The 19,976-nt window shown below is 43.3% G+C and overlaps 1 protein-coding gene across 6 annotated transcripts in view; it reads right to left on the bottom strand.

The window, feature by feature from the left end:
- HIVEP1 (HIVEP zinc finger 1) overlaps window positions 1-19,976 on the bottom strand; it is a 123,170-nt gene that overhangs the window by 40,876 nt on the left and 62,318 nt on the right. For 5 of the 6 annotated variants that reach the window (XM_056330537.1, XM_056330539.1, XM_056330538.1 and 2 more), the window contains one exon: window positions 10,241-10,294. In XM_056330537.1, coding sequence (XP_056186512.1) covers window positions 10,241-10,294 — 54 coding nt within the window. Of the gene's footprint in view, window positions 1-10,240; window positions 10,295-18,932; window positions 19,345-19,976 lie in introns of those variants that run through there. The other variant, XM_056330536.1, reaches the window with a different exon arrangement.

The raw sequence follows: 19,976 nt of genomic DNA, 5'->3' as shown, positions 1-19,976 counted from the left end.
CCTCTTTAACATAGTCCTCCATATGAAGAGCAGGGATCAAATGGAGCGATTTCCATCCTGCCTTGTAGCAACTGAAGAGAAACGAAGAGCAGCGAAGAGCTCACACCTAACAACTGTACTATTTAGAGACAGAGAAAGGAACAGGAGCTCTGGCAAAGCAAGTATGAAAAGTCCTACACAGCAGGTCTTTCTTCTAGGACTAAACAGTGCTGTGAACGTGACAAAAGCAGCAGAAGTTGATTTGATGGACATCTAGACACCAGGCATGGAAGTCTGGTCTGGTGCGCTGGAGGTGGGAAGGATGATCTCCCCTAGGGTAGGTTTGCTTCAGCATCAGTGGGAGGTTCCCAATGCCAAGACCTCTGAGCTACTCAGAGCTCTTTCCTTTCCCCAGCCTTGGCTGCCCTTTTCCACCAACGTACACATGCACAGTCTCTCTTCTCACACACACACACCCCCCCCCCACACACACGTGCACCTTTTTAGGAGATTCCTATGCAGGACTCCATCCAGCTCAGACCGTAAGCACACAGCTACCAGAGTGGTACACTGTGTCTAATTCACCATCCATTTATATCTTTTATTTACCCTTCAGAAGGAGACTAAAGGCAACTAACAGCTCCCTGAGCTACAGGGGAGTATCCAGAAAGTATGAAAACCCCCACACATTACTCATACATCAGGCAGACTACAAGGAAGCTAACAAATAAAAAAATGTTGCATTTCCACAATTGGCTTGCTCCCAGCTCACATCAGCTAAAATTAGCAACCTATTGCATTTACTACACGTGCATAGGTATGCCTCTTGAATTAGCTAGTTTGTCAGCTCAGCATCCTCGCACCACAAGAACGACCTTATTCTGGCCTCAGATTTTAGAAACTTGCAAGAAATCCTTCTATTCATTAAAGCAGGGTCAAGCTCAAAATATTGCTGCATCTGAAAACACAGCCACTGATTTAACAACGTACTGTACCACGATTTGGAATAGCCACTTTCCATTTACTGTCAGGAAGATGCTTTTTCAACAGTTGTTTTATAATGTGAAGTTGTATAATGCCCCTTCAAAAATGATACTTGCAGGTTGGAATCTCTTTTGCTGAACTGCCACTCAAAAACTTTGCTATATTTGTCAGGAAAAGTCAAAATACTATTACTTTAACATCCCATTAATGTTTTAACCAAGTTCTCTTAATAGCTCCAAAGGATGAAATGTTCAATTTAAAACTGTAAATCTGTTTGTCTGCCTGTCAAAACAATACCAGCTCTTGCTATGTCTAGCACCGGCAGTGGATTTACCGAGCAGATTTCAGCTGCTAGTAGTCTAAACTAAATGTACTAACCAAAGAAAATTAAAATAGAAATACCAGATACAGACATTGACTCACAACCCAGGAGGTTTACAGGAGCTAGAAAACGTCCCTGGGTTAAGCCCATATTCTAACGTCATTTCTCAGAGCACAGAACACGTAAACATCTCCATTTTTATCAGTTTGCCCCCACTGGTAAAATGAGGACATTAAAATGTACTTAACTCTTTAAGATGAAAGCAGTGAAAAATGAGGTTAAATGAGATCAGAGACTACTCCTGCTCCCACAGAAGTCAGCAGAGTTTTTCTCACTGTCCTTCGTGGGCACAAAGCCCTGCAATGAATGTGCCTGAAGACAGAAAGGACCTTTCAAGTCGTCAGTGTTGTTACTAACAACATGCAACGTTCCCTCTATGTGAAAACACCAGAGATTTTAAGAATAGATGGTGCTTTATGAAAATGTGAGATCTTGTATGACATGAGCTACCGACACGAACAGTTCCTGCATGAAGCCAATCACAGCTGTCTGAGCTGCTGTAAATATTTTAGGAAGATAATTCAGTCTTCATTTAAAGCCTTACAGTTTGACGTACACAGAATAATTTAAGTAAATTACCTCTCAGACACATGCATTGACATATTTTAATGTAGATACAAACACTTTATAAAGCGAGACATTAGGAAAACACACCACCGAAATGCATGAAGTACCACCGCTAACTTGTAGTTATGAACATCTGGAAAGTAAAAGGTAGGTGGCTCTGGTGTATGTCAACAGAAAAACAAGAAGGCAAGCTAAACCTCTCACCAGCGGTAAGCAGCAAACAGGATGCTACTCCAACTTGCAACTTTTCAAGATTATGTACCTCCCTTTAAAGCAACTGTATTTCTAGTCCATATGGTTGCTGAAGATGAGGATGGAAAGACGAAAAGAAGCAAATGAAACTTTGGATCTTGGTTACATGTCTTGCCCCAAAAGTAAGGCATAGTTTCCTACAAATACAAAATGGAAAGAGAATGTTTTGGACTAATGATGGTATGCGGGTACCACCACAGCAAAGAATCCAGAAAGCTCACATCCTTGCAAACCTACAGGAAAAATTCAGGGAAACATCTGTGGAGGATGAGGTCACTCTTAAGCCAGTAAATCAAAATGCTTAAATTGTTTAGCATTACATTCCTAGACTTTTGTTTGATCTCTCCCCTTCTCATTCAGTTTCCTATTTCTCTTGAATGAAGTAGCACAGTATTGACCACAGCTGATGACCTAGGGAGCAGAGTACATCACCAGCACCCAGTGCTCCCACCTGCTCTTTGGCAGGGAGAGGTGCAGCAGCAGGAAGCGGGATGAGGAGTGTCTGCGGAGAAGGGAGAGCAGGGAAGGGACCTGGCTGCTTCTGCGAGGCCAGATGGTGGGCCGATGAGAGTCGTCTGTAAGCTGGGACACGGTAACATAAAAAGGGCCTCAAGTTTAAAGGTATGACGTACGCAACGTTTTGGTTATCTAGGAAGAATGCTGGTGTATTTATAATAATGTATTTGAAACTCCCTGTATAACTTCGTTATGTGCGTTCATTTAACAAGAGGGATGATAAGGCAGGGAGGGTTTGGAAGAACTCCGAGATACAATGTATGTCTACCGTGAATCTGCAACAGAACCTAAATTTCTTTGCTCATGCTTCCATTTATAATGACAAACTTCCTCACCTAAATCTCTGTGCCGTTCAATTTACTAGAAAAATAATATTCTGGTTAAAAAAACCCAGCAGATGGGCAAACAAGGTAAAGGGCATTTAATTTCAGTTGCCTCTCCTCCATGCCAACACACTACTTTGAAGGGACTGTAAGTGTGGGAGGGGAACATATGTGCGTGTGGATTGTGCATCTCAGAGAATATCTGCTGCTGGAACGTCATCTCTCCTCCCTTCGCTCTTTCTTTCCACAATAGCTCAAATGTGCATTCACATGACAGGTGGTTCCACACAGCTCCATGTGGACCTAAGCAAGCAAATGGAGAGTCTTACAGTCCTGCATGCCAAGAGTGACCATAGAGCCCTTCCAACAAATGTTGTGTCAATCTTAAGGCTTCAGAAACAGATCAGCATCCCTTGAAAGTGCAGACGGAGGCTTTAGGTAGCCCCCATGACAGAGGCTGGAAATAAAGGTATTTTTCAACAGCACCCCAGAAGTTGCATGGCCCTTGCTGCAGTTCAAACCAGGGCTTTGAATGGCTCTGTCTTGGTGGTTTCTCAGTAAATAGTGACAGAGCCTGCTGCCATTTAACCAGCCACTGATCAGGTCAGACAAACCTCTTGGACCTGCCAACAATGTTTCTGTATATTGGGATGCAAACGAAGAGGGCACTACTAATATTGAGGCATGAGACTCTGGCAAGAGAACTGATCCGGGTGAAATTCTGATATTGCCTTGGGACAAACTTGTGGTACGTCTGGAAGGGAAATCTATCATCAAGATAACCTGTCACAACTGCTTGGAGTTCTGGGAGAAGCGAGCGCAACTTAGAAATCTGTCTTCACAGACCAAGAAGTGAACAGTGATGCTGAGGACCTGAAACGGAGGACACAAGAGAACATGCAGCTTTGGCTTCAAATTCCATGTGCAACATCTCCAGCCACAGGCGAGACTCTGAAAAAGCTCTTTAAGGAATGTGAAAATGATGGAGTGAGAAAGTATAGGAACTTGGTGGACAGGCAAAGGACAGACTCAAACAGGTAATAAACAGACCTTAACATAGTTTAAGGACAGACCCCTTAAGTGGGTACTCCAACATGAGTACTCACTGTCAGAATTGGTAAACGGGAGGGGACCAACATAACACACTATCTGAAACTTAACTGGGACCTTATTCCTTCCTGCTATTTCTGACATTGGCTTTTCTGGGGGTGAGACCAGGAGTACTGTAACAAACAGAGCCACCAGAACATGATCCTCATGGTCCATGCTCTGGAGCAGAGACCTCGAAGAAGGAAAGGTGGTGTTGCAGAGGTGAATCTTCCCATGCTTTGTCTGAGTTAAGTCAGCTGCAATTGTTGAGGCAGCAGGTGGTACAAAGCCTCTGCTGCCTGGGAAGTTAGGTTGGAAAGAGGCTTTTGTTGAAGCCAGAGATATCCCTGTCAGTCCTAGGAAGAGATTGGGAGGGGAAACTGGCGGGTGCCTGCGTGCCATTACAGGGACTGGAAACCTGAGTTCAGGATGGATTTGTTATATTGCACACAGCTTGCAGTGACAAGCAGTAAAAGGTTTATAATTTTACCCATTGAAGAAACAGGTACAGACAGTCTACCCATTTCCCGCCCTCCCGCACGTGATAAGACTTAATTTTCTTCATAGTAGCTAGCATGGGGCTGTGGTTTGGATTTGTGCTGAAAACTGTTGGTAATGCAGAGGTGGTTTTGCTATTGCTGCACAGCGCTTACACAGCATGGAGACCTTTGCTATTTCTCACGCCACCCCACCAGCAAGCGGGCTGGGCGTGCACAAGAAGCTGGGAGGGAACACAGCGGGGACAGCTGACCCCAACTGAGCAAAGGGATGTCCCAGACCATATGTCATCATGGTCATGCTCAGCATATAAAGCTGGGGAAGAAGAAGGAACAGAGAGAGGTTTGGAGTGATGGCATTTCTCTTCCTAAGTAGCCGTTACGCATGATGGATCACTGCTTCCCTGGGGATGGCTGAGCACCTGCCTGCCCGTGGGCAGTGGTGAGTGAATTCCTTGTTTTGCTTTGCTTGCCCATGCAAATTTTGTTTTGCAATTTAAATGGTCTTTATCTCAACCCCTAAGTTTTCTTACTTTTATTCTTCCACTTCTCTCCCCCATCCCACTGTGGGGGGAGCGAGCAAGCGGCTCGGTGGGGCCGAGTTGCCAGCTGGGGTTAAACCATGAGACTGCAGAAAGCCAAAATCTTGATCAAACAAGAACAGCGGCTTATTCAGAGCGATGAATTCACACCTGACAACCAACCGTGACGGTCTGGAAGTCTGAACTACAAGGAGGCTGATGACCTCCTGTGTGTTCCCAGACCACCTTATACTGAGGACCAGCAATTGCCATGACTGAGCATTAGAATGAGGAAATCTATCTTCCACCTGATCTAGCCATTTATCATGGATCCTTCTGGCTGCGACATGGCAAAAAGCAGTTTTCTGAAACGATGCAGCTGAGTCCAGAATAGTGCTCCTAACAGCCAGAGAGACTCCAGGATCAATGGGCATGCAGAATATATACATCAGGCCACAGGATGATTCTTTTGGGGATCTGCCACCCATTTTATGGCAAATCTTGGTGTTGCTGGAGTTTGTCAGCAACTTCAGTTCCCTGAACAGTTTCAGAAGCAGAGACAGAGATCTAGGTGGCAGTCTTAGCGTTGCTAGTGCCAAGTATGGAGATCACCAAGTTATCCTAAAGGCTGCAGTGATGGTGTTGGTGGAGCTGATGTACCTAGGACCCAGGCTGGTGTGGTAGGCAGAGAACTCCTGCAATGGATAAAGAAGAAAAGAAATGCTTACAGCGCTTCATATTGGCCTTCACTGGCTGAACTGGTTCTGGGGATGACCAAATCAGAAGCCTCTGTGGTAATCACAAGGATCTGAGAGGACTTGAGTTTACCAGTCTGGAAGGGAGAAGACAGAGAGACTTTCTTGGGATGGCTTTCTTAGGAGGACAGCCAGCAGCAGATCAAAGATAACGCAGCCAAGATTTGGCTGACTGCTTTCCAACCCACAATACCCACTGGGTCCCACATCAGAGAAAGCTTTCGCTGCCTTCTCAAGGAGAATTTTTCTGTAGCTCAAGCTCACCGTCCCTTCCAGGTATTAAAGAACACCACCTGGAGCGCTTGCTGGGAGCAAGACCTTCTCTGCCACACTCAGGAAACCCTGCACATCTGTGAGAAGATGAAACTCAACCCCCAAGCAGGAGCACACCCAGGCTGTAAAAACAGCCTTGGGACATACCATCAAAGCCAAAGAAAAGTGCAGCTTCTCCTAATGAAAATTCATAGCAGCAACTGGGCAGCTGAGAGAAAATGGAACGACCCAAGAATGATCCACCTCACACACTGGGTGGGAAGGGGACCAGGGCTCCTAAGAAACGTGTTCCTGGTCTCAAGTGGCAGGCCCCCTAAATATCCATGATCTGGATGTATTTGTGGACTATCACTCCAAAAAATAAAAAAGTAGATCTTCCAGTTGCAACTTTATATAAATAACGAAAGTCCGCAAACTTGAAAACGATGTCTCCTCTGTGCTTAACAGAGTCCTACTCCAATTTGCACTTAATTGGATTACGGCAACTAATGGCAAAATGAGGTGTTAATTACATATCTTTTTGTACTCAATTAAATTTAACTTCAATTCCACACATGTACAAAGTTGTGACTGATCAGTGCACAACGGTAGTCAGCAGAAACCCAGTATGATTAAACTTAAGAAAAATTCTTCCCTGCAAATACGCTGTGCCACTGACAGCTCTGCTACTGACAGAGCAGCAGTTAACATGATGAATTCCACAAAATTACATTCCCTATTCCTTTCAGATAGGAAATAAACAAATCCAAAGTGATCTAGATGAACTGAAAGACAAAATATATGAACAAAGAGGAAAAATATATAACCATACTTCACGTGAATCTGTATACACTGGATTGTGATTTAAAATAACTTACATGAATATGTGCACATTTTTGTTTACTTGTTTAGGTCAAAATGTGTATTTTCTTTGTTTCGATGGCCTTCAGACTCTAACGCTTCAAATAAATCATTTTGTTTACTTTATATTACCAAGAAATCTATCTATTCAGACATTTAAGAAACTAAAAAAAAATAAATGGCAGAGGACATTTTAAATTTGTAAAGCAAGGAGTAACCTTATTACCTCAGTTATTTCTGTATCAATTTTCTATGTAAAAACTTATTTTTCAATTGCCAGCCATATGGATTTAGGTTAGAAGATAAAAATTAAGCAACGATCTCTTTGATTCTGAGATGCTGAAAGCTGACGTAAAGCTTTGCAACCCCATCCTTTTCAGAGTCCACCATTTAGTTTACACTAGAGAACTTCTCTGCCTTTGTGCGAAGATGTTACTGGGTCACATGTAAGAACAAACGCCTGAAAGCTGCGGTTAGTTCATCTTTAACTTGAAAAGTCCATCACAAAAAATAATACTACTTCTGCAAGACCCACAGCAACAAGAGCAGACAACTACACCTTACATGCCAAGGTTTTTATGTTTGGATGACAACACCACTCATCTACGATCCACTAAAAAATATATCAAAGCTATTTAGTAGAATGTCTTTGTTGAAAAGTCTCTGTAAGCATTAGAAGAACTCCTATGACCATTTAGCTACTTATTTTTTTAATCTTCCACCTTTTACAAATATGTAGAGCAACATCACAGTCCTCATGCCTGTACAAGACAGTTTCTATCAAATCTTCCCTTGAAAAACTAAAACAGTCATGAGTTTGGAGAAGAGAAAACTGAACAAGATATGGCCAGGATTTATAAAACCATGAAAGCAGTGGATAAGGTGACTGCAGAACTGCTATTTAACAAATCACACAATGCTTGAACTGGGGCACAACCGTTGAAAACTGAAGAAGAATTAGAAATTGATTAAAAAAAAAAAGATAAAATAAGGTCCTTTTTTATGTGATTGGTAATGAACTTCCAGTTCACTGCCAGAGAATGCTGGATGCAGACAGCAGTTAATCGAAAAGAATCACAGGCAACAGCTCCATAAATGTCTAGTTACTAATGGGATGAGGCAGACATCCCTAATCCAACGTCTGTGGACAGCATGAAAGGAATGGACTAAAGAAAGTGATGTGTTGTCCTTAACCAGTACATCCTATTGCCTGTGCTGGAGGCTGAAGGCTGGGCCAGATGGACCCTGCTGAGATCCGCTTGGGTATTTCTTCTGTTCTCTCATCTTCAGAAAGTTTCGAAGTTTATTGTTTCGAAACATAATAAACTTTGGTTCCAGGACACAGCATCAACAATTTACACACTGTTCACAGATGTATCACAGGCCAGAAGGACAGCTCGCTGCCACCAGAGGTGAACGACTACCCACAACAAGACACAGGGCACTATTAGAGGAACGCATCTCGTGCCAAACCTGGCAGCCCAAGAGAAGTGTGGCTGCTGATGCTTCATGCCCCCAGGACCAGCCAGTAGCAAGGCTGAAAATGTTTTCCCAACAGGGACATGCACATGGAGCACACATGTACACCACATACATACACACCCATCTCTATGGCCGGACAGAGAGATCCCAGACAGACGCTCTGAGTACTTACACCAACACTAACTACCTCATCCTGGTCCCTGATCTGGCTGAGTGGCAGGACAGAGGAATAATTATTAATATACATGGAACGTATATTAATGGATACATTCCATTAATAGGAATGTATCTTACATGTCCAAGGTGGACACCACCAGCAGCTGGCCTCATAAACTCAATCTGCGCAGTAGCCACCTCTGCATCCCAGTCTTCCCAGCTGCTGCACCTAGACATAGGAGCCCCCAGGGCTGCAGCCCCACTCCAGTTGCTGGTACAGACCATTGCACACACAGCCAGAACTGTCCAGGGCTGCCCTGGTGCCTACAGCCACCCACCTGTGCCCTTGTCCCTACACACCAGCAACCACGCTCGCACGCAGAGGTGGCTCTCAGACACTTCCAAACCCATCCTGGCCCCCAGCCCACTTCACCTACTCACTGGTTCATCTGGTATGACCTTTGCTAGCAATCACATCCACACTCGCTCCAGTTGCTGCACCACAGACTCCCCTTACACACAGGGACTAAAGAGCTTCTTACTGGAAAACAGTTGAAGATGGAGTGTGATGAGGAGACGCAACACCCTGTGCTGGTTAGGAGCAGAGCATGGCCAGACAAGCATCCTGGCCAGCCTCTGCTAGCATGCAGACAGACTCTTTTATTCAGTTATTCCTTTACTTCACACATTTGTTCCTTCATGTATCATTGAAATTTCTCACTTTTTCTGCCTTCGGTTCATCTCCTAGACATTCCACAATAAGTCCTGTGCGGTCCCCAAAAGCTTTTCCCCTGCAACCCTCAATGTGCCCCACACCTCCAGCCAGCAGTGCTGTTAGCCCAAAAAGCGACCTGGAGAGCTGCTCCCCATCGCTCATGGTGATGGGTTTCACTCCTGGACACTGGGGCTGAGGCTATGTGGGGCAGGGAATCAGGGTCTCCCTTTCCAAGTCCTTCATTTGGGTTCCTGCCTGCCCCTGTGCTCCTCCAGGCTGTAGCAATGGACCTTCCATGGCCCATGGTGACTAGCAGTAGCCCAGCAAAGGGTTGTTTGGGCTCCCCCACAGTGTCTCTCTGGGCATCGCTGTGGGTGCGCAGATGAGCTTTACCACACACCCGAACGGGTACCACCGCAGTCCGCCAGCCTCGAAACACAACAACTCTCCAACAGCTTTCTAAGCTCTAACACAAAGATTTAATCTGTCACAGGTCACCTGTATCTTAAAATAACGTGTGATGACCAGTCCCCCTTCAGCATCTGTTAGACACCATCACACATTGCTTGCCATAACCCAAATACAGTTATTAATGAGTAGGTAAATCGTATAACGAACCAACGGTTAGCACAGGCTGTAGTCAGTAACGTGCACATCCCTAAGCCACAGCTTCAGCAGTCTCATCAAGGGCGAGGCAGCTACTCAAGTGGTTAAAACAAAGCTTTTGTGCCCCAGCAAAACTGGGGTGTCACAGACACAGCCCCTGATCTGCAGACAGACAGGCCTGGGGCTGCACCCCATGCCTGGCCCAGCCGAGTCTTTTCACTGGTGCAGGAAGGCTTTTGGATCAGCCTCTAGAACCGCAATGCATTTGTTTTTTCTATTTCGTTTTTCGGGTTTGTTTATTACCTCTCTGTTGGTCTTCTGTTCCATTAAGCTGTTTTTGTGCTTCTTCAATTTTATCTGCAAGAAAGAGAAGTCATTATTAAAATACGTATATAAAAAAAGCAAGATCTTGGAAAGTCATTTACTGAAATCTGTCTTGAACTGTCTGTTAATACGCAGGAGTGATACCATTCACACGTAAATACGCGGTACATTATGAGTAATACAGCCATATAAAATTTTATCATGTTTCACCAGCAAGGCTATTGACATGTTAAATTACACAGAACTGCAGAAAGAAAAGCACTGGCATTGGATCTGCAGTCAACAGCTAATCCTGCCGTGGTTTCGTACCATCTGTAATAATTTATGCAGTCAGGAGATTCTTTGCAATAGGTATTATGGTGCATTACAGAGTATTTTAATACATTTTTGAAAAGTGCTGTTAGAACAAGACAATGAGGCACTAAATAGCGACAGAAACAGCAAACAGGATTTGCTAGGTGAGGCGATGGAGCCAATACTGTCACATGGGAGTAGCCGGGGGCGAGCGGTAGCCCCATGCTTATTCCTCCATGAGACTACCCAAAATACCTACACGTGCAGCAGGAGCAAAAAGAGGCCTCGAGTCTTTTCTCTCACCCTGTTCTTTGCAGATCACCTGTCGCCCCCCCAACACATCGGTGGCTGGAAGGAAAGCCGCTGTTGCAGAGAAGATCCCATGGGAAAGGGGGACCTCATTCTACATGCGTGTGCAGTCGCACGTGCAGAGCAAGAAGCAAGAAAAGGGGCAACTGGAATGAATAAAGACCTGAGACCAATTTCTTTTTGGTAGCAAACAGTCCTCTGAGTGGCTTCAGGATGGTAACAGGTCGTGTTGATATGAAGCAGCAACCAAGATCTGAACTTGGAACGTGGTTTGAGATATAACCAATCGTTTTCCAAAATATCTGCAAAAGCTTATTACTATTTTTTTTTATCTCTTCTCTTTCCCCTTTCTTTTTTTGTCTTTTTTTTTTTTTTTTCTTGGGGGGTGGGGTGCAGGGCAGGTTTTATTACATTAAATTGAAAGAATAGGACGTAACTGGATTCATCCTAAACCTCTCTGACTCTACTGGTACAACGTAAATACCAGCCCTCATGGGTGTCATACACACGAGGAGGAGGCCAGCCCTGCAGAGTCCTCACCTCTTTCTTCCTGAGCATGGAGGCCGTTGCTCAGTCTGACTTTCACTCAGCGTTCCTATACGGCACAAGGTTTCTAGAAAACGGTCCTTTCTTCAACAGGCTTTTAAATCAGCAGGTTTAAATGACTTTAATATTTATGAGCTGAACCACTGAAGTACATTGGGATCATTTGTTCACAGCTGAAGTCTGAAATTGTTGTTCAATTATTTTCTCAGCAGAAACAAACCCTTCTTGCGGGCTTTAAGGCTGAGGTTTTTTTCAGCTTGCTCCAGTTCTTCATTTCTGCCTTTCAACACTAGTATCAGGTCTCCTTTCTCACTAAAGCTCAATAATTTCTCCCCTGCACATTGTCCCAGAGATTGCACTAAAACATCCCACAAGGATGCTAACCAGCCAGACACCCAGAGCCGGAGCAAATGAAGCCTCCAATGAGGGAGACCACCACTGCAATTGTAAAAGCCAAACTTCTTCCTTCTTCCTCTGAGGTCACCAAGACATGCATATAGATTGAAAGGGCAGTTCCATGCACACTTTCTTTTGTACTGACTGACGCAAGCAACTGAAAGCGAGAAAAACCCTTCACCAGCTCTGTATCGACCCACTGATGCAGGCTTACTTTAAACACTGACGACTTGATATTGAACATCTTCCTGGATGTTCGAGCTACAGTTGAAATACTGTACGTGCCTATACATTTTTGTACAGAAAGGGCTGTAATAACAATTTCTAACAAAAATAAGATGAAACATAAACAAAACATCTTTTACATACGTGCACATGTATCTAACAACCTTATAGTGCTTTCCCACAGATGACTGCTTCACGGAAAGGTGAGGGAATAAACAAATTACAAAGTTCCATGGTGGCTGTTGAAATACATGAACACACAGGAAAAAAAATAAGTATCAATAAATTAGCCATGTAAATGGAGCTATAAGGTTTACCAAAAAGGAATAAGCAATGAAGACCATAGATTGGCTACCAAACTAATTTCCCATCTGTTTAGAGATATATCTAATGTACAAGATTTGGTGTTTCTCTCTTGAGAGGATGTAAAAGATTTTTCACCAAAATTTATACTTAAGAGCACAGACAACCGCAGTTTCAGTATTAATAAGAGAATTTTCTGCCTATTTCACAGAAACGCTACAAGAAATGTAGGCATTTAAATTCACCATCATCCTATTTTATAAAGAAAAATTACCTAAGTATTTGGAAGCATGCTATGTTAGATTGCCAGAATGATTAAATGCTAAAAAAGAGTTCCTAACAGAAACTCCCAACCACTTCTTTGTCAGACTGTAATCCCAAAGAAAGAACCACAGATAACAGAAATAATAACTAGGTAAACATATGCCTGGTGCACAGCCAGAAAGTCTCCTACACTTCCTGCAGCTCCCGATATGTTTTCCCCGGTGAGTCGCATTTGTTGTGTGTATGTCTTCGTACCTATGGAGGTATCTCGGTGAGGAACAGCTTCAAGCGCTGTGAACTGCTAAAAAAAATTTCAGTGGTTGGTTCTGGAAACTGAGAGCACCGAGCCTGGCTGTACATGAGGCACGGGCATTAACACGAGTCTGCTTGCTAAATGTTTCCCTGAGGACTCCATCCTCGTGACAAGCCGCATCACCCAGCTACCTGCTCTTGCTATTGCACTGCGGCACACTGAACACATCACACGGCGTTCGGGGCAGCTGCTTCCCACCTGCCGCGGTTTACAGCTACAGATCCTATAGGGGCAAACGCCGCACAGACCACTGTGTCTCAGGCTGCAAGGAGGAACCGAGTTATTCCCAAATGGCTGCAGAGCAGGTGGGGAAAAGCAGGGTTTGAACCATGTACACCCCTGACACTGAAACGCTCCTGTTCCTCCCCGTTCGTTCTGACAACCCGCACGTACATCAGCAATAACTTGCTGCTAACATCAAATTTATATAATCCTGTCATTTCCTTCTCCTGTGTCTCATTAAATTAGCCATATGTGAAACACTTTCAGGCAAATTATTTCAGACAGCATACCGTATCCTTTCATAATTATATTATAGATTCTCTAATGGTACACACCTTTGAAAACTCATTATAAGCAAAAATACATTACACAAAAATCATCTGCAAAGCCCAGGAAGAACTGAAAACTGCAAAGTCTGCTAGTAATTGCAAATAATATTATCTGATCCAATACTCAGTTGATACAGTATTATTCCAGATTTAAACCTGTGATACTGTCTGATCTAAAAATTTTACAAAGGAAACGCTTCTTAATCACTCAAACATTATTTACTCCTGCTAGGATAAGAGAAAGTCATTCAACTAATGGAAATTCCTAATACCTGGCAGGTACAGCACCCTCTGTTTCCCACAAAATGACAGAACAGTACATATCTTGACTACGCTGACCTGTCCTAATGTCCCCAACCTTCATCAGCCATCCTTCTGGAGTAGCACACATGTAGAAGCAAATGACGATGGTGACAGACACACTCTCATTTAAGATGGGACACTTCTCACCCAATGCTTACTAGAGGGGAAAAAGCAGAGAAGCAATAAAAGAGGAAAGCATCATATGTGCCACTGTCCAGAGAGGAGGTTCCATACAAGAGCAGTGCAACAAGCCACTGAGCCAGGCAGGTCATACCACAAAAACGCAAAGCACGGGTAACATCATATAATAGGTTTATATATATCTATACTTAGATATATAAAAATATATATATGTACACACACACACATATATACATATGCATGTGTGTAAAATAAAATGAAACATGGGTGCAATGGCTTTTATTACTCCAGTATTAAACCTTTCCACATTATTGTCCAACACAGCTCTCTCAGCAGGTATCTGCTGTGCGGAAATATCATTAAATTCCTCAGTGTATTAAATATATAATGTAACTGTGCTTTTTAGGAATGCGAAGAAGGAGATTGGCACGCAGTAAAATATGCTTCTTGTTTTACACACCTCCTGCTGTGATAGATCATTAAATGGATACCAACAGTCTGAGTGAGATACAGTGGCACTGTGGTGGGTTTTTAAATGAAAAAATAAGCCAGATTTTTCAACAGCTTAACATTCTCTATTTTTTATCTTCACTAAGAGATAAAACCTCACAGATTTTAATTATACCAGGAATAAGATGTAGTTTATAAAGATCGTTACTTTTTTTTTAAAGATATCAGCACATCAGCATACACAAACTTGAACATGTTTACATGTATTTGAAAGGCATTAGGAATTTCCAACAAAATCTTACACAGCCTTATGTAGATGGTCAGTTAAGGAAGAAAAAATAAAGGTTTAGGAATTTCAGCAAGGAAAGCAGAAATACTGAAAAAATGTGAGGTCTGCAAAATATAAACCCCGTAACTTCTGACAGCCATTTAAGCTGGAGCAAAAAGACATCTTCCATTTGTGGGTTTGTGGGGTTTGTTTTGTTTCTTTCATCTCTTTTTTGCTCACGAGAGTCCCCCTGCCAGTGTAATGAGATGACTTCACTCTGCTGAACAAGTCACTCTGTACCGACAACACACACACAGAAGAATGAAGAAGCGGTCACCGAGGCAGGCTGCTTCTAAGCCACCAGGAAAGCTCACATGGGAGTGGTGGGTGAGAAGCATTCATTAAGCTTATACAAAATGGCCAAACACAAATATTTTTCATTGTACATATTTGCCTGGGTCTGTATCACTGTAAAAAGGGGATTTTTTTGGCTTCTTGTTGAAGATGCAAAACTTCTGCTCTAAAACAATAAAAAGCGCTTTGTTGTTTTGTTGGTTTTTTTTTTAATCTTAAGTCCTCTGTTTATGGAGAAGTGGAAAATTAGCAGATTTATACCATACTAGATGCTAAGAACAGGGTACTTCTTCAAAACTTTAAAAAATATGAGTTCGTTGCTTGCCTGAAAGGCTACTGTTACATATTTAGATATTTAACCAAAACAGCTGGAAGGAAAATGTCAGCATTTTTTTCCCCTTCAGTTAAAGAGAACAATTCTCAGGCCTTATGCCTGAGTCATCCTAAAAATACCTCCTGCAAAACAGCTTCAGATGGCAACAGTTTTTCTTCTTGCTTTCTCAAAAAATGCACCCTCTCTTACCTTACTGCATCAGAAGACATTTGAAAAGCAATTTTAAAAATCACTGCGTGTTTTGTCAATGGACACAAAGAAAGATATCCCTTTAATTATTTTTTCTTGGGTTGATCATCTAGATCACTAGCAGAGACAAAATATTCTTCAGCTGAAGTGCACTAATGTAATCGCTCCATATGCATCAGGCAGTATTAGCGAAAACAGAATTGTAGGTGGGTTTTCATTTTTTTTGGTGGGGGGGAGCCACAGCTTGAGAAAATCACTGATGAAAGTTCAAAACACTTTGTTTTCCATTGCTACTTTAAATTCAGAGAGCAAGTGAAAAGAGGCTGAGCCCCTGTGTGATCTCCATCTCCTGCCTACAGAAACCCACCAGCCAAACGTGCCAGGAGCAAAGCGAATTGCATTTTGCTGCATGAAAAGTGTGTCTGAAAGCAGGTATTATTCTGTAAATAAACCCCCAAACAAACAAATAAAAATACCCCGAGCAGCAGGCGGGTGGTGCAAAGCAGCACAGTGTGGAAAGAAGGGCTTCGATTTGAGACAGCGGGACCCGATCCCACCTCCACATCCCGCCTGAGCCGTTTCACGCCTTCCCCGAGGGAAGCCTCATGCTTCAAGCATCCGTGCCCACCCAGCGCGTGCAGCAGGGCAGGTGCAGGAAACTGATGCACCACACAAAGCTGATGCAAGCCTGGAAGCGCTTCCCAGGGCGGCAGGTTCCCTCGCAGTGCTTAATCCCAAGGCACCCTGCCTGCAGCAGTGGCTCCTGCCCAGGGATGGAGGGGATGCAGAAGCGCCCGTGCCCCGCTGCAAGGGGGCTGTGATGCTTGGCTTCTCCCTTTCACTAGGAGGAGGAAAGGCTCTTTACAACCGCCCAAAACAAGAACGCCGTAGTCCTAATGTTTTGGTTAACCGAGATGAATCCCACAGACTTCCTTTAACCAGCTAATTAAAAAAATAGAGGGCGGGGGGGCAGGGAAGAGTAAGAGTCTTGTCTGTACAAGGAGCCCATCAGATTATTTGAGAGCGCGGCGCAGCTGGCAGGGCACTCGGTGGGATGCGGGCTCTTGCCCATCCCTTGGGAAGAGCGGAGCGGCGGGAGAGCCTCCAAACCCCAAGCAGCAGAGCAGGGGGAGCAGGTCCCAGCTGCACGCTGGGCTCACTGTGGGAAGGAGGGAGGGCAGCACCCTTGCTGCAGGAGGGGGACCCTGCAGCCAGGAGGTGCGAGGGCTGGCAGACTTGGGCACCAGAGGATACCTGTGGTGGTCCAGAGCTCCTACCGCTGCCTTCCTGCTCCAAAATGAACACGTACAAAGCTGGCAAACAGCAGCAAAAAGACATTTCACGAAACCCACAGGATGAGGCACTCTTTTCCCTCAAATTGAAATCTACTTTTAATTAGAAACCACTCTCCTGTCCCCATACATTTCCCTTTTCTAATTTAATGAGGAACGCTCGAGATTAAAAGGAAGATATCAGATTAGTAAAAACAGTCCCTGCATTTTCTCTGTAATTTTACAGTGTGGGAACTTGACACTTTTTGGTGTACGGTTTGTTTTGTGGTTTGTTCTTTCCAGTTTGGGGCTTAGAGAATCACAGCATCACTGTTTAGTGGGTTGCCAAACACTGAGCCTGATAACTGATAGCATGGATGTCTCCAGCCTACCAAAAATGCAAAGCAAAACAGATTAAATCTTGGTTTGCCAGGTGCTACCAGGTTTGAAGATTGCTGGTACAGAGGGCAGGAAAAGACATCTTAAAAATCATGTGAATTCAAAACTCTTAGCAACAAGCAAGCTGATGCAGGAGCAGTTGTCATTTTAAAAACTATCAACGACTTTTTCAAACATCTAAAATGAGATTTAAAACATCTTAAAATATTCTGCGAGTCATTATAACCTTAACTAATGACCTGTTTGATCAGTTTTTCAGGAAAATTTTATGCATTTTCATTTCAATGTCAACTTTGAATGCTCATCAACTCCCTGCCATATATAATTATTTGCATTTAAAAATGAAGAACCTATGACAGATACTTTACATAACTCTGTTGAAAATAGAAGACAAAAATCCTCCTCTTGCTATTCCTCACTTTAAGATAAAAAGAGGATTGCATATTTGAAAATACAATCTGCAGACTAAATTAGTATCAGCAATGAACTGCTATGCTGTATATACTATAAAACAGTCAATGGAGAGGCTGTATATAAATATATAACAACTTTATCGTTGCCATCACATGTATAACTTAAACATGGCAAGGGTTCCTGATGAGGTTGACAAGGTGTCTAAGCATAAATTACACTTATTCATATTCACTTTGCATATGAACCCAAACTCGGTCCCTGTGTCATCAATTTATGATTGGAGAGCTTTTAACTTCTTTTTTTGCTTACATGAATTTAATTTTTATTATGAGGCTTTTAAACCCATGAAAAATTGAGCACAGGAGGGCGTGGGGTGGAGGGAAGAAGATTTTTGGATGGCTGTCACCTTACAGAAGGACAAAGCAAGCAGTGAGACACCCATGGGGTTATGCACAGCAGCTGCCAAGCACAAAAATTCAGAAGTGCAGGTGAAGCACCTCCAGAAATAGCCCCTGCCTGGTACCTTTTCACCCTGAGTAAGCCACCGTGCAAGGGGGGCACTTTCCACAACTAGTCCCCTTTCCACCTGTCCCACAAGCAAGGAGATCCTATGTGTATTTCTGAGAGCCAGGAGCTCTGCCACCAGAGAGAATTCATTTACACATTGTCTCCCTTCCATACCAAAGCACAAACAGAGGTACTGATTGCACTTCCATTTGCATAGCTCCTAATCAGCCATCTAGCACAACAATTACACCATTGCTATGCTGATGCTAAAGCATTGTGCTGCCCCACTGCCAAATTCTAGCTGTGTACCTAGGACAGGGTGATTTTTATCACTAAAATCTGCTCAATAATTATTTAACAGCCTCTAGGGCATTCACTGCTCCATGCTTAATTTCGACTTTCTGGGTTTTTATTTTCTACACCTAATCCAATATTGAGTCTAAAAGTTAAAACAAAATATTAAAGCTACGAGTCGCTCTAGTTCATCACCTTCTCCAAGCTGCTGCTATGAGCACCTCCATACCTTCTGCACTGAGACAGGATCCCTCCCCCTGGTAGGTTTACTGCCCTTTGACCTGATGCCTCCAAACTGGAAAAAAAGTGTGGCTTTCATTTATTCATTTTTTTTTTAAGCCTGATATAGAAATTACATAAATGCCAGTGAAAACCTGTGAGCATTTAAAAAAAGAACCCAAACCCCAAAACCCCCAACTTTGCCACTCACCAGAAACATATGTAAAAATAAAAAACCATGGGTCCCAAAAAGGTTTCCTTAATTCCTGCATTGTCTCAAATACAGATCCTATAGCAAAGCAGCAAACAGCTGAGCCAGGCACTCACCAGCCAGAGAGGGGAAAAACTTTCCCCCCATCTTTCTGGTCCTCCAAAAGCACTCATCCTCATCTGCAAGGGTGCCGAGAGGGCTTGCCCAACACAGAAAGGCACAGAACTGGTTCAGCAGGTAGAACAACATCAAGAGCTGGTGTTTCATCATCTGACAGGAAGGCTTTCTGCAGGTTCTCCGAGGGGTCAAATTGCTCTGTAATTTCTTCTTCTATTTCTGGAGTTCCTCAAACGCTAAGGAGTTTATAGGGCAGAAATCATATAAGCAGAAGCATTCAGCATTGAGGAACCTATAGCACCAATGACCTTGTTAAACACAGATTAATTGTTTTAAGCTTAGCAACGCAGATTGTCTTAAACATAGCATATACCTTAAAAATTCTCTCTTTACCAAGATCCTCAGTCTTGACAGAACTGGTTTAAATAGCTAGATCTTTAGTAGAACTTTGGATACTAATGTTCTTTTAATTACCTGATATTAAGAAGGACAATAAATGGTACTGCTGGCTAAGAAATTTTATTTTTCTGATGACACTAACAAAAAGCCGACAAGTAAGCCAAAAGTCCAGCCCAACATGTTGTCTCTAGCAGCAGCCAAGAGCAGGAGTCAGGGGCAAAGCAGAAGAGGACACATGGTAAATCCCAGACTCTAAAGCCACTCTGGAACAAGCCCCAGAAGCTGTATTTGAACCTCACAGGTCCTGCATGAATGGGACCTATCCCTACGTTAGTTTCACCATGGGTGCTTTGAATCTGTGTGAGCTTCTCACATCTCTCTCCTTCAGACTGCAGGGCCTCATCTACTTTGTCGTTCCTTATACAAAAGCTGTTCAACAGATTTATAACCCTTGAAGCTTTTGCAGTACTATTTTATCCTCTTTGGAGGTGGAAGTGAAGAAAGGAAAGAGAATTAAGAGAAAGATGCCAGAATCGATCCCACTGTTCAGGATGAAGGCACACCACAGATGCTACTCTGACAGATATGTTTTTCTCTACACTGTCATAAACATTCCTAATGTTTTATTTGCTTTTTGACAGCTA

Source organism: Falco biarmicus, chromosome 3 (genome assembly GCF_023638135.1).
Source record: "Falco biarmicus isolate bFalBia1 chromosome 3, bFalBia1.pri, whole genome shotgun sequence".
NCBI lineage: Eukaryota > Metazoa > Chordata > Aves > Falconiformes > Falconidae > Falco > Falco biarmicus.
This window is presented reverse-complemented; position numbering and strand designations above follow the sequence as displayed.